The sequence below is a fragment of the Theropithecus gelada genome, chromosome 13 (assembly GCF_003255815.1).
Source record: "Theropithecus gelada isolate Dixy chromosome 13, Tgel_1.0, whole genome shotgun sequence".
Lineage (NCBI taxonomy): Eukaryota > Metazoa > Chordata > Mammalia > Primates > Cercopithecidae > Theropithecus > Theropithecus gelada.
Genome location: NC_037681.1, coordinates 87129522 through 87144521, shown reverse-complemented (window position 1 = coordinate 87144521; position 15000 = coordinate 87129522). Strand labels below are relative to the sequence as shown.

General features: G+C 37.8%; 1 protein-coding gene across 5 annotated transcripts in view; it reads right to left on the bottom strand.

The window, feature by feature from the left end:
- Nucleotides 1-15000, bottom strand: part of MEIS1 (Meis homeobox 1) — a 138063-nt gene that overhangs the window by 112780 nt on the left and 10283 nt on the right. For 2 of the 5 annotated variants that reach the window (XM_025354455.1, XM_025354456.1), the window contains exon 7: nucleotides 12807-12812. The exons of the other annotated variants lie outside the window; for them this stretch is intronic. In XM_025354455.1, the coding sequence (XP_025210240.1) occupies nucleotides 12807-12812 (6 nt within the window). The remainder of the gene's footprint in view (nucleotides 1-12806; nucleotides 12813-15000) is intronic. 5 annotated transcript variants of the gene reach the window in all.

Below are 15000 nucleotides of genomic sequence, written 5' to 3'. Positions count from 1 at the left end.
TTGGTCTTTAGACTTGTATGTCCAACTACCTGCGAAACCATCTCCATGCAAAGACATCCACCTCAAGAAGTCCGAAAGTGGACTTGTTTCAACTCAACAAGTCCAAAGCTAAACTGTTCATGTCTCCACCAAACCTCCTACTCATTCTTTTTAATTCTATATCCTAGTAGGTATCACATCATCCACCCATGGAATAAATCTGAGAGCCATTCATATGCTCTCTCTCTGTCTCTATCTCTCTCCACCTCCCCATTCAATCAGTCACCAAATCTTGTCTATTTTTGACCCCCAAATAGTTCTGAAATAAATCTCCCCTATTCCATATTCATGACTGCTGTTCTTGTTAAGGCCCTCATCACTCCCAGGCTTTAAAAGAGTTCCATTCCACCAGATCATAAGCTCTGTGATGTCAGACATGGGGTCAGTTTTGCTCACCATTGCATCCTGGCTATCGATCACAGTGCCCAGCAGTTGGCTGGCACACAGGAAACATTTGTTGAATGAATGGACTGCTCCTCACTGCCTACAGAATACAATCTGAGGTCCTTACCCTGGTATACAAAGCCCTTCATAATCTCCCCCAGGGACCATTCCTCTCCTTGTTTCTTTTGCTCCTGCAACACCCTATTGCATGTTATTTCTGACAGATACTCTGCTGCTTATTGCTCCAGGCCCATGCTTATCCTTTTCCTCTGCCTTGCTCTGCCCTGCCTGACCCCAGCCCCTGATTATCTTCTTCCTGCTATTTAAGGCACAGCCCAGATACCACCTCACCTAGAAAACCTTCCCTGATACACACCTGGATGAGTGAGGTTCTGCTGCTCTGAGAGCTCGGACCATCTCATGCACACTTCTAGCCTTTCACTCTTTGCTTTGTGATGACCTGTTGTGCCTGTCTACAATTTGACACTATGAATGTTTTGAAATCCTGGACTACATCTTATTTACCCTTATATCCTCCATCCTAGGAAAATGTTGATATTATATTAGATACAAATATATTTTTGAATGAATGAATAACTTAAGTAATACATATGGAATATTTGTTAAATTGTGATCTGGTATTGTGTTCTCCCATATGAGAGACATCAAAAAATACCAAAAAAAGAGTAGTACAATTTAAATATACCTCACATACTTGCATTTACACAAACACACACCACTATAAAAACAGACTAACACTCAGTTGTAGCATAAGAGTCAAAAGGAATGAAATTTAAAGCTAGACAGAGTCCTGTTTCAAACTTGATTGTGCCACTTACATGGTCTTAAATAAGTCATAACCTCTTGAAACCTTAATGTCCTCATCTGTAAATGGGGATAAAAACTACTCCCTTGCAGACATAACATATGTAAATTGTCAAGCATGCAGCAAGCACTCAATAAATGGCAGCTTCTATAGTTCTTAATGTAGCAACATAAATTGACCTAAGCCAAGCCTGAGATATCTACATACAGGTGTATTCAGTGTGTAGACCTTCTGGAAGGAAAGAATGGTTAACCTGAGCTGGCTTCGTGCACAGCTTGGTGTGCTTTGTGCTATCTCCCAGCTGCTGTGTGCTCAGGGAATGCAAACTGATCTTATTTTCACCTTGGAATAACATGATTTTTACAGGTGGTTTGCTCCTCCCCACCTCGTCAAGTTTAATTCGATACCTAATATTTATAAATCACTTTACAGTATACAAAGCATCTTGACACATCTTCCCAGTCAGTCATTCGCCACATCAGTATGATGCCAGAATCATTTTTTTCGAACCAAAAATAGAGTTGGGTTTTTTTTTTTTTCTTCAAAACTTCTACACCACTGATCCCATTCAAAAAGGTGGATAATTGAGAGTCTGATGATCTTTACTGTGAAGGGGTCAGTTAGCAGCTACGCAGAAATTGATGAAATAATCAGTATTCAAAATTCGAAGCCAGTCTGCACCTATCAATAGGTGGCTTTCTCTTTGGGGAGGTACATTTACTCTCTCAAATCACCAGGGTCTCTTTAGTAAGTGATCTCTAATGGCCTGAAAGACCTGGCTTATCTCCAAAAGTGAACAATTTAGTATCTCCAGGTGAGGACAGTGTCCAGGGCCTCATGGGAAAGGCACCAGTGTGCATGGTACTCAGGCATACACATGCATACTCACACTCGCAGGCATGCCCATGTCCGTATGTACATGCCCACGTGCACACCTGTGCTCTTCCATGAAGCACAGTGGATGGGATCGCTGCATGTCAGCATCCCACACTGTCGGGAGAGGACGGGGGATACATCTAATTAGCCTGGCTCCCCTTGACTTTTCCCCTCCGTCTATACAGCGTTTTTCAGGATCCTTAAAGGCGCATGACTTCAGCAAATATCATTTCTTATACACTCCTCAATCAATGATACCATCTGAGGAAAGGGACCAGAGAGAGATCCATATGCAGAGAAATGAGGAGAAGAGGAGGGGTGTAGGAGCTGCTGTGAGAAACAATACACATTTACCTGTGTGTACCTGAAGCTGGGGAATGAGGATGCTGAGAAGGCTTTCTATGTTTGAGTATTTAAAGTCTTGTCATGCTGAAACTACTGTTGAAATGCTTGGTGGCTCACATTTGTATCTGTTTGATAACCAAAACATATCATATAATCATTCAACCCACTCAACTATCATGTACTGAGCACCTATAATTTGCTAGAGCCCTAGGTACAGCCTGCTCCTCTCAAAACATACTCCCTTGGGGCTATATCTACTCAACTTCAATTTCAGGTAATTCTAGAAAAAAAGTTGTGTGGATTTCTTAAAAAAAAAAAAAAATCCCTAGAAATCACTAAGCAAAATTCATTTAACCACAACAAGTTTAGGCAGTATGTTTTGTTTTGCCTTCTTTTTTTCCTAACACAGAAAAACTGCTTTTACCTTTTGAGCATTTAGATGTTTTGAAATGCCATAAACATTCACAAATGAGTATTTCACTGTGCACACATACTGTGGATTCAGGGGCCACATTAAAGTGTTGTGAGGAACGATATGGATGTGAAATAGCGTGCTTTAGAGAAAGCTTTTCTAAGTCCACACTATGCCCTGCTGAAAGTGGATAAAATGCAGAGGCATTTGTTGGTTCTGGGAAAAGAGTGGTAGGTGCCCGAGGCACTCCCTGATGGAGGCCCACACTCACCTTTGGCAGAGAGGCCAACTTTTTAAAAGGTTACCTCCCTCACACACTTTATCCACTTTCTCCAACTCTCCTTTTGCTCATTTCCTTCTCTGCCCCCTCCCTCACTCGCTTACCTTTGCCAAGTCTGTAAGGCATGCCAGGGTTCTTTTTGAGCCCTTTTTTAATGCTGTGATAAAATGTGCTTATGACTCCACTTAATAGAGGCCTGAAGGCCTGAATTCTGGTGACTCAGGGCAGATGGTAAATTAGCGGTAAGACAATGGAAATCCAACATCCCTCTTCAGAATCTGTGGCTTTCACTAACACACCACACTGCCTCTTCTCGCAGTTCCAGCCCTGTCATATTTGCCATTGTGAACTTTTAATCTAGAAATGCATCTTGGTTATCTAATCATCTCTTATATCTTGCACTCACTACATTAGTGCCAGCCAGTAATCTTTACACACAGCATAAATGTGTACACTTGAGCGTCAAATGAGGCAGATTTCTAAGACCTTAGCGGCTAAGCAACGCTTGTGAATTGCTTGCAAATAAACGTACGTGTGTGTGTGTGTGTGTGTGTGTATAAAATCATAGGATAGTAGCTGTGGGTAGTTTGCATAGGTAGACATAGCGTCTATTAAATAGAGTTCCATATTTCCCAGTTCTCACGTACCACAAATAAAACCTACAAAAATGATAATTTTTCAAACATTGAATCCTCTATCTCTGTGTAATGAGGCATGTAGAGAGGAGGAAAAGAATTTTTGTGCTTTCTTGCCTTTGGTGAAAATTCTCCAAGGAGTAATTTCATCTTTAAATGAAAAGTTTTCTACCAGGTGATTGTTCAAGCTTCAGAAATCACTAAAGCCTGGGTTCAGACATGAATGTGCACATGGGTTCACACACACACCGCAACACACACCTATCACGTACGTAAGGCATAAGGCAAAAGAACGTTAAAAAATGAATCTAATGGTTTTTTAATTATGTTGTAACGGAATTTAAAGCAACCTGGCTGTAAGATATATAGAGATATATATATCTTTTATATATATATCTCGTGTGTGTGTGTGTATATATATATATATATATATTTTTTTTTTTTTTTTTTTTTTTTTTGAGACGGAGTCTCACTCTGTCGTCCAGGCTGGAGTGCAGTGGCCGGATCTCAGCTCACTGCACGCTCCGCCTCCCGGGTTTACGCCATTCTCCTGCCTCAGCCTCCCGAGTAGCTGGGACTACAGGCACCCGCCACCTCGCCCAGCTATTTTTTTGTATTTTTTAGTAGAGACGGGGTTTCACCGTGTTAGCCAGGATGGTCTCGATCTCCTGACCTAGTGATCCGCCCGTCTCGGCCTCCCAAAGTGCTGGGATTACAGGCTTGAGAAGATATACGTTTAAAACCTGCTATCCCTTAAAGATTTTGCTCATTGTCCTGTAATCAGCACGCTTCACTCTCCTCTCAATACTCAGGTGCTAGGCTGCTGTGGCAGGCAGTGAGGGTGAGGACCTTAGGAAGCCAGGATTGAATACCACAGAACACTCTCCCAATGCTGCTTAAAACCATAGTTTACAACAACCTCGTGTCCTCTGGGTCTCCACTCTAACATTTTCAGGAATTTATTGATCTGCACAGTTGAATTAATTTACCCAATAAATTATAAGTGAATCAACTATGCTAAGCAAAGGTCTACAGATGTAAAACAACACTCAGAATATTCCAAAGGCTTTCCTGATGAAATCAAGACAGCACTGATACTTTTTGCCCAATTCTTTAACTTTGACAATCAATGCTAACATCATCCCATGGTGACCCTACTGTGGTCTAAGAAGATAATATAGATTTCTACATGTGGTACATTCAGACAAATTGCAAAGAAAGGGAATAATTACAACCAAAGGGCAATTGACAAGAAATGACAATCGGTTTTACCAAAGTCTCAAAACTGGCAAGTAATAGAAATTATTCAAGTGCCCTGAATGTTCAAATTCTACTTAGCAGTTTATTGTAGAGAAAAATCTTAAGAAGAGAGAAGATAAAGCCTCAATACGCTAAAATCTTAGAAAAAGTATTTATTTATGTTTTAATAACCTTTTCTTTTTCTATGCCATTGTATTATAACTGGCATGCTATTAATAAAACTAAATTCTTATATTTACTGACTTTAATGACCCTAAGTGCTTTTACTTTTGAAATCATACCTACAGCTGGGCGCAGTGGCTCACACCTGTAATCCCAGCACTTTGGAAGCTGAGGCAGGCAGATAACCTGAGGTCAGGAGTTTGAGACCATCCTGGCTAACATGGTGAAACCCCATCTCTACTAAAAAAAAAAAAAAAATTAGCTGCATATAGTGGCGGGCACCTGTAATCCTAGCTACACGGGAGGCTGAGGCAGGAGATTTGCTTGAACCTGGGAGGCGGAGGTTGCAGTGAGCCAAGATTGTACCACTGCACTCCAGCCTGGGAGACAAGAGTGAAACTCCATCTCAAAAAAAAAAAAAATCATACCTATAAATTGTAGTTCATAGAGTTAAATGTTTGACTGAAAAAAAAAAAAAAAAAAACCCTAATCCACTGACACCACTATATTTGCAAATAAGTATACCTAAATACTTCAAACCGTATTATCCATTTATCTTTTGAGAGTTTTCTGCTGAACTTTGATCATTTTCTATTATTTCTACTTAGCAGTGGGAGAAGAATCAGTAAATTACATGCCAGTATACCTGATGTTATAAAATCCTCTTTATAAGATTGTTTGCTTCCCAGTGTTTTATTTTACATTCGTAACTTAGTATCAGTGCTCCTTGTTCTGCAAACAAATTAAGATAAAATAAACTTAAAAGTGTTTTATATAAAACAACTTTAAACCACAAACTTTCTAGGCAAGGCTCCTCGCAAAAAAAAAAAAAAAAAAAAAAAAAAAAAAAAAAAAATTAAAAAAAATTAAAATTTAAAATCCAATAATGCAGAAAACATTGTATAATGAGTAAAAGTAGATAATAATATCCTGAAAGCAACCAGACCTCAGCATGAAGTATTTGTATTCAGAAATGTGGGGAAAAAGTACTTAGCCCAAAGTCCTTACATAAATGTTATTTGAATTTTACCCTAGGAGTGAGTCTGCAGTGATTCACCATACTATCTCAGCAAAATAGCTGAGTTCAGTCTCCTTTTACACTATGCTGAAATCAGAATAAAAATGCCCCCTTATAGTAAGAATTAAGATATTTTTCTTAAACTCTATGATTACAAAACACTCTATAAAACAACATCCCCATCAACCAGCACCCAATCCTTCCTCCATAAACCCAATTCCTGTTACTGAAGGTTGGGCAGAATACAATCGAGAAGATAAAATATTATGTAATGAAGTGCTTATTGGATTGGGGATTTACTACTCTAAATGTTTTAGATGCATTTTTATTTAGTTCTTACAGTAACTCACTAAAGTGGGTACTGTTACTATCCCCATTTTACAGATTATTAAACTAAGTCCCCTCAAAGTGCAGTGACTTGCCCTCTCACAGCAAAGTCTAGATTCAAATATGAGTGCTCTGGCTCTAAACTGTATATAGTTCATTAGAACACCGCCTCCCTGAAAGGGTGTGTAACTGAAAATGACAAGCAGTACAATTAACTGCTTATTCTCAAGTGTTTCTGAAGTTTTCTCTTTTCTACTTCTAAACTCTCGAGCCAGAGAACACAAAATTGAGACATAAGAACAAAAAAAAAAATTCAGCCAAGATATAGCCTTGTTTTATTCTACCTCATAGCATTATACTTTGAATAAAAGAACCATAGAAATTTATATTTACCACTGATTTCCACTAATAATTAGTAATAGGGTATTTTCTAATTTCCCTATGGTTTCTTTAGAAGCACTTCTGATTTTTTATACTTTTTACAACATTTTGTGTTTTAAGTGTCTCTCATTCCTCAAGAATCTTTAAGTCCACTGACAATGTTAAATTTGGAGATTGGGAAAAGATTATTCCCTTCCTTCATTATTTAACTTGGGTAAAATCATCAGTGAGGCCTTTCTCAAAGCATCTTGAGATTTAATTTGAGTTTCTGGTTCCTACAATGGTCAAGTTTTCTATATTTCAAGATACTTAACTAAGAGATCAGCCAAAGCAACTGTGAATTCCAGAAGTAGGATGCTGAGTTGCACTGTGCACTTTTTAAGGAATTCTAATTAATCAGAATGCCATTCTTCAGCCACACCCAAGGCTATTATTCTAGAGACTATTCATACTATTTAACAGTTACAGAGTATTTGGAATATTGAAAGTATACTACGAGTAAAGAAAAGCCCCATAATTGATTTGTCAATGTTTTGTTCTCCTATTTTTCTATTGGCATGTTCTTTACATGCCCTCAATAAATATTAAACACTCAGACAATTCACTATTAGGATGGCAAGCAAACCTTTAGAATGTCGCAACAGTAGAGTGAAGAACAATGCACCTAATTGAAATGGCAGGGTAATTTGGAAAATAAAATTGAGTTGCTGCAAATTCCAAATTCCAGAATAAAAATGTTTATACTCACTTAAATGCAGATTGTTACTGCCTTTGAATAATTATTAGAATAAAAATAATTGAACACCAACAATACACTTGATATGCACCGAACAAGCATATTCTACATCTCTCTGTTACTTTGTGCAAAGAAGTACAGGACATAATCACTCAGATGTTTTTCTTGCTTATTTTGTTATTAAACACAGCTTTTAAAATCCCAAAATATAATGAAACAATAGGCCAAACCACCAAATACACAAATAGTGCTATAAACTTTATGAACAACATTCTTCAGAAAATTTTGGAACACATTAAGGACAGGGAAAGCAGACTGAAAGAAAGGAAGGGGGTTAAATAATTCTACAACTGAATATCTTTCTTTTTCTTGAACATATTAATTTATCATCAATTTCAATTCAAAATGTAAAATTCCTGTTTCTCTTTGTTAGAAGCTAGAGCCAAGAAAACTATGACAATTAAAATGAAAATGGCAAACGACATTTGCATCTGGAGATATGAAATATAAACATGTAATGACTCTATAAGAGATAATATTTATCTGCAGTCTGAGGGTAATCCTTATTATCTACTTAGGGTTATACCACATTGGCAGAGATGCCACCCTTATCTCATGAAGATGAATTCCATATGCTCTGTAGAGTTATAGTAAAATTCCCACAAATAATGTATATGATAGAATGTAAATAAATAATAAATTTATATGTTCAAGAGTGAAGGGCAGGGTGGTTTCTCATGACACTGCATCTCTTAGGAAGGAACAATTTTAAATGAAAGTAATGTTCAATGGTGATTTATCACAAATTGTTTACACTAAAATATTCTCAAGCGTGGATTTTAAAACAACTTCAGATCTGGTGGGAACTTTCAAGTAAATGTTGCAACTAAACCCACAATGCCTAATTATACCGCTAAAGTTTCTGTTCTGATTGAAGCATAATAGCAAATAGCGCCTTACCTATTTGCTGTTATTTTAAATTTTCTATATATGTGTTGGCTGGATTTTATGATCAATGAAATGTGTAGGTTTAAAATGTCATATACGAATTTCTCTATGAAACACAGAGCTTTTTTTTCCTTCAGGAAGAAAAATTTTAATATGCAGCAAATATATAGGAAGGCTATATATTGAAAAATATCCAAAAAGAGCCCACCTGCGCTAGCTAGTTCGCCAGGACGTTGTATGTAAAAAGTATTCCTCCACCTGTCTAAAGTATCTCCATTTTGAAGCTCTGTAGACAAACACTCCACTTCATGTAAATAGCGTAAGCATGCCTTTAGAATTTCAGACATTGTACACCATTTAGTTTGAAATTAAGTTTTCAAATTGCTAAGGAATAATCTCTGAATAACAGAAAACACTACAGGTCACAGTTAATTATAGCTTGTCTATCAAATTAAGTTAATATTCAAGAACACATCCAAATAGTTATGGAGACATTAAGAGGAGGTTTATTGTCAAAGAAATTCTTATTCATTCAGCTTCTAATATTTTTAAAAGAAGAGACATAAGCCTTTTACAAGTTGAGATGGAATAAGGAAACTCTGGGTTTACAGTCAAATTGCTCTCTTCATTGTCCTTTTGACAGCTGTGTCAATTTCATTATAAACTTCATTTTCCAGAGTTTCATAATAGTCATAAACACACTTCACTTTAAAGAGTTTCTATGGGACGTAATATGAATGCAAATTCAGAATAAAATGCAAATCATGGAGGTCTGGGACCAAATATGGACAATCAGTTAAGAATACAGTTGCTGAAAATAAACATTTAGGCTTTTAGAGGAAGAACCAAAGGGGCTGATATTAATCTTTACACCAAGTGTTCACAGCTCTAGGGAAGACAAATAAGAACAACAGTTTTCAGTTTTTCACTTAATTGTAAAGCACAGGTTGGGAATATTTGATGACTTTGGCCTCTATTCATTCCTGTTTTGAAGTGAGTAACATTCTTCATTTTCTCACGAAAATAAACCCACATATGGGTAATAACCCACAAGGCACTCCAGTAGGAAAATGAGACCTACCAAACTAGCTCAAGTTCAAATCTCAGGCATAGAAGCTTTCCAAAGGGTGGAAAAAAAGTGATCAGAAAAAGAAAGAGCTACATATAGTTCGATCTTGCTAAATAATAACCAACAACCCAGAAATTTAAAGCTAATGGATAATAAACATGCTACCATATTATAAAGTGTAAGGAAAAATCTATAGAAATGGAAATTCACAAGTAACGATTCATTCTAAGCTAGCTTATGTGGTCAGGTATTGATAATAGAATGTTGTCATATATTGATATTAGAGTAATTCTAATATCACTCAAAATATTATTTACTGATATCTTCTAAATGAGTTAAAATAATATATATTTAAGTCCATTGTAAAATGTAAGACTTTGTATTAGGTTAAAATGTAAAAGAAGCAGCACAACTATAACAGTTGCTAACGTTTGTTAAACTCATAAGGTTTTTTTAAAGTTTCACTTAGTAAACTTATCGATAATAATAGGCATTTTATTTTTTTTGAATAATATGATTTCATTTAAGGATATTTTGGTCTTGTTTTTGAGACAGCATCTTGTTATATTGCCCAAGCTGGCAACTCCTCAGCTCAAGTGATTCTCCTGCCTCAGCCTCTGGATTAGCTGAGACTATAGGTGCATGCCAGGATTTTATTTGAGTTTTTTAAAGAACCATAACATTATGCTCTCAAGGTTCTTTACTTCATGAGTATAAATTCTATTAATTGTAAATGGAGTTATGAAGTACAAGGGAAGAATCCATTGTAGAAACATATTTTTGAGAATTACAAATAAGGTAAAACTTCTTTTCTCAACGTATTTGTCCTCCATTAGTGTATGCCATATAAATAGGTCCATATGTCATGGAAAAACCATAATATGGTTACTTTATATCTTAAAACAGATATAGCTATATAATTTGTGTCAATTTCATTATAAACTTCAATTGTATTGATATACAGCTATACAGCTTGTATTTATTTGATTGTATGTACTCATGACACCAATAAACAACAGGTGTATAGTTCAGTATGTGTACAGATGAGCATTTTTCCATCAGAGAATCAACCCTTGATAGTATATTTTAGTCAGTTTTAGAAACTCTGAACCAAGAAGTCAAGAATATAAAATAATTTTAAAATATTTGCACTCTTGTATTTTCTTTTAACAAGAACATACTTTCTAGATTAAGAAATGCTATTTGGCAAAAGAGTGTTTGAAGAAAGTGTAGTAAAAGGTTGCCAATTGCTTTAATTCTGTGCACTTGAATGCATTAAATTGATCAAAATTGGATTCTAGTGACAAATATTTAAATGAATATATTCTCACTTATTTCACATAGTATCCTTTATACCATTTATTCAAATGTCCAATTTATAAGTGTAGGGATTCCAGCAATTGGCCAATGTAGGTATACTTCCTGGAGAGTCTGTTTAAGATTCCAAAAGGCTTCTCTGAATTCCTATAATCCTGAAATCATGGTATGTTAAATTAAAGATACAATGAAGATGTTCTTTTATCTTTTACACTACATCGACACACTCATTTGCTTGAACTTTTCAAAATTGATTTTAGACACCCATGGTTTATTTGCATATGTTAAAGACAGCAAAATATTCAAAATTTTACAGGATGCCAAAAATCAAAATTTGTAATTATGATTAAAACTTAAATTGGGAGACTGTATTTCATATGTTTTAGACCAGAACTTTTTATACAGGTATTACATTCTGATATTTCCTGCTTAGTAAGAAGAGCAAGTCCAGCGGGATTTAGAGCAGTGTTGTTTTACTTGGGATTTGGAAAATCTTTAAATCTATAATAACATCTGTACAACTGTCAGATAAACTGTGTCACATGTTTCTATTTTCATTTCTTTATTTGTAAAAGAATACTTTCCCATAATTTTTATTTAATGCTTAAATATTAAATTTTTTTGCACTCAGGAGAAATGGCAAATAATTTTGTTTCGATTATGTCATAAAGTACTACTTTGATTCAAATATGACAGACATCATAATCCACAAAAGGCCATGTAAAATGCTACCGTTGTAAACATTTAAGACTGTGTAACAAAAATGACTGAGAACTGTATCAGTTTACTATCCTTCAACTATTTCCCTGACAGTGGAGTCAAATAATTTTGAATTATAGACCTTCTTACAGGAAGCCTTATTTCATGTTCATTTTTTGATCATTTCCCTGCTAGTCCCTATAGGAATTTGGCTGTATGCCGACTTTCCTTTAAAAGTTTTTGTGTACATGCTTGGGTTGTGTTTGATGATTAAATGATCATTTATTAAAACTTTAGCATTTCCCATTTGTTTGACATATTTATGTTTCATAAGAAAATATTGTTGTTGCAATGGAAAGCATAACATTACCAATACGAGAATACTTCATTTAAATTCATGTTGACAGTATTTTCATTTATGGCAAGTGTCTTAGTATAATTTGTTATGTATTCTTCATTCTTCATTCCAACTCTACCTGTGAGGTAAGCTAGGGAAGGTAAGCTAGTTTTAGGACAGTAGGCCCCATGGTAATACTTTAGTCTATCTACTTGGCCTTAATAAACGTAAGTTTATACTAGGGGAGCACAAATAGTCTTTGTTTTTTAAGAGTATAGAATTTTACTGGGTTTTTTTTTTTCTTGTCACCCAGCCACAGCTGTGTTTTAAATCTTTTGGGACTAAGACAAACATTTAAAAATTCAAACATATGAGTGTTTGAAAACATAATGATTTACAATTTATATATTTTCAAAGTTGGACAATTCTAGCATGGTATTTCAGTTACTTTTTTGAAAGCCCAGCCCACATTTTAATCCTTTTTTCTTCCTTCTCTTCTTCCTCTATTATTTAAGATTCTCCATGTTTTCTAATACAAGTCTTTAAGTTAGGACCAATAGCTATATAAAACAACTACTCTATATATTTCAGAATGGTGAGCAATGGAGTCATTCTGGTAGGAGAAGAATTGCTATTTGAATGACCTACTGCCATGGAGCTAGTTAAATCACTGAACAATAGTTACTGTTATGAGGTTTTACTTTGTACAAAGTAGCATTAGTATCATTGCTTTCCATTATTCATGCAACTTGCACTGGGGACTTCCACTGAGAGAGAGATTGAAAGAGAGAGAGACAAGAGAGAGAGAGAAGCTATGCAAAGGATATTTTTGTAGTATTAGCGTTTAGACTTAGAGACATTTACCAATGTAATTGATCTCAACCTATCTGCATACATGCTGTATTTTTTCCCCTTGTTTTTTCTAGAATGTTTTAAAAGTGTCCCTATTAAGAATCAATACATCCCTACTCTGAAACTCACACATAAATACACACTAAAAGCCAACCAGAAAGTAACAATAAAAATATACCCGGTAAACAACTAACTTTTAATTCAAAGGGTGCTACGTAATAAAGGGCCTAGAATGAACATCCCAATTAGCCAGTGTAGTGACAAGCAGTCAACACCTTATTATTTAATCATTAAAGAGAATCTTGCCATAATTTCCCTTTGACATATATTTTAAAAGGAATTAAGACTATGTCACATGACCCACAACACAATCAAATGTAAAGTTAGGTGATGCTAAGACTTTATCACTTGCAAGTCCTGTGGACTGAGAGGTTTCAAGATTAAGGCATTAAGTGGGAAGCTACGAAGCATTTACAATTTAAATAAGATGTATCCAAATGGAAGCATTTAAAAACAAACTACCTGACAAAGGGACCATTTTTCTGCCTCCCACTGTTTGTGTACACTTTTCTTATTGGATGACAAGGAATTGCAGACATTTCTAGTATTAGTAAATATTCGCTGGCCCTATCTATTTGCCTCTAAAGCAGCAGATCCAATCCATGCAGGACATTAGGTTGCTTCTTGCTCTCCCAGCCCCATCCCTGACTGTGACACCTCCCCTAAAGGGAAAGCTTAAATCTCCCTTGCAAAAATCTCCCCCGCTTCTTCGGAGGGGGGCGTTTTCTGTCAAGTTCCACCTCAGTTCAAAGGATTTTAAGCCAAACTCTGCTTCAGAAACAACATTGTGAACTTTTGAAATAAAACAATCGCCATCAGAGTTCCCAAGCCCACTTGGGAACCAAAGCGCACTGGACCCGGCCGCCCCAGATCCCAGAGGCCTGGCGGCCCTGCGCTCTCCAGTCTGGGCTGCACAGCCCTGGCGGCCGTCCCCCGGGAGCTCGGCAGCACTTGGCATTTAACCTGCCTGGCGAGCGTGGTTCTCTGGTTCCGTATCTGCAAGCCATATTACTTCTCCCCAGACGTCAGAGACATATCTGGATTAACATGCAACAGGGCGCCCTGGGCAGCCCGACAGCCTTCGCCCAGGAGCTGCTAAATGCAGATTTAGACGAGGACCCCCCGGAGAGCTGCTGTTGAATAAAAACTGTAATCCAAAGGGACCATTTCTCTGCCTCCCGCTGCTTGTGGGAAGAGCCAGAGCCACCGCTGAGGCCGAAGCACAGACCTAGCTAATCTCGGCTCGCTACCGGCAGGCGTGGCCACCCCGGGAGGCGGCCCTGGGGGCCCAGAGACTCTGCTCCGCTCTCCCCTCTCTCCCAGCGCGTTCTTGGAGTGGAAAATGCTTAGATTCAAGAAGTGGCGCGCAACAGAAGCGGCCTAGGAAGTCGACTGCTCCTTCCTGGAGCGCGGCCTAAAGTCTAGCAACTGGGTGGCCAGGCCTCTCCCCGCCTAACCCCTCTTGGCGCCCCCAAATCCACCCAAGGGCCCCTAGAACACGCGCCCCGCCTCCGGTCGAACCCGCATCGTTCTCTGAAATCAAGCAGGTTCAACCCTCGCCTCGACGCCTAGCACCATGGCCCCCCTCTCCCTCTGCTCCGGGGTCGCAGCCGGGACCTCGCCCCACGCTGAGGCCGGGAAGCCCCTGGCGCCCCTCGCTTCCCCCAGCCTCGGGGAGCCCGGAACATCCAAGCCGAGCCTAGACCGCGGCGGTCAGGAGAGGGCGCCCAGGAGGCTCGCGCCCGCCAAGGTAGCTCTCTCTGGCAGGGACCTCCAGGCAGCCCCAAGAATGGGGGTGGGGGAAGGAACCTGAGTGTGGGGAAGAACGGGATTACAGCTTCTACTGGTGTCTTAATCCTATTTTAAAAATAAATAAATAGGAAAGAGAGAAGAAAGAAAAGAAAGAAAAAAGAGCGAGAGAGCGAGAGAGCGAGAGAGCAAGAAAGAAAGAGGAAGGGAGGAAGGGAGGAAGGGAGGAAGGGAGGAAGGGAGGAAGGAAGGAAGGAAGGAAGGAAGGAAGGAAGGAAGGAAGGAAGG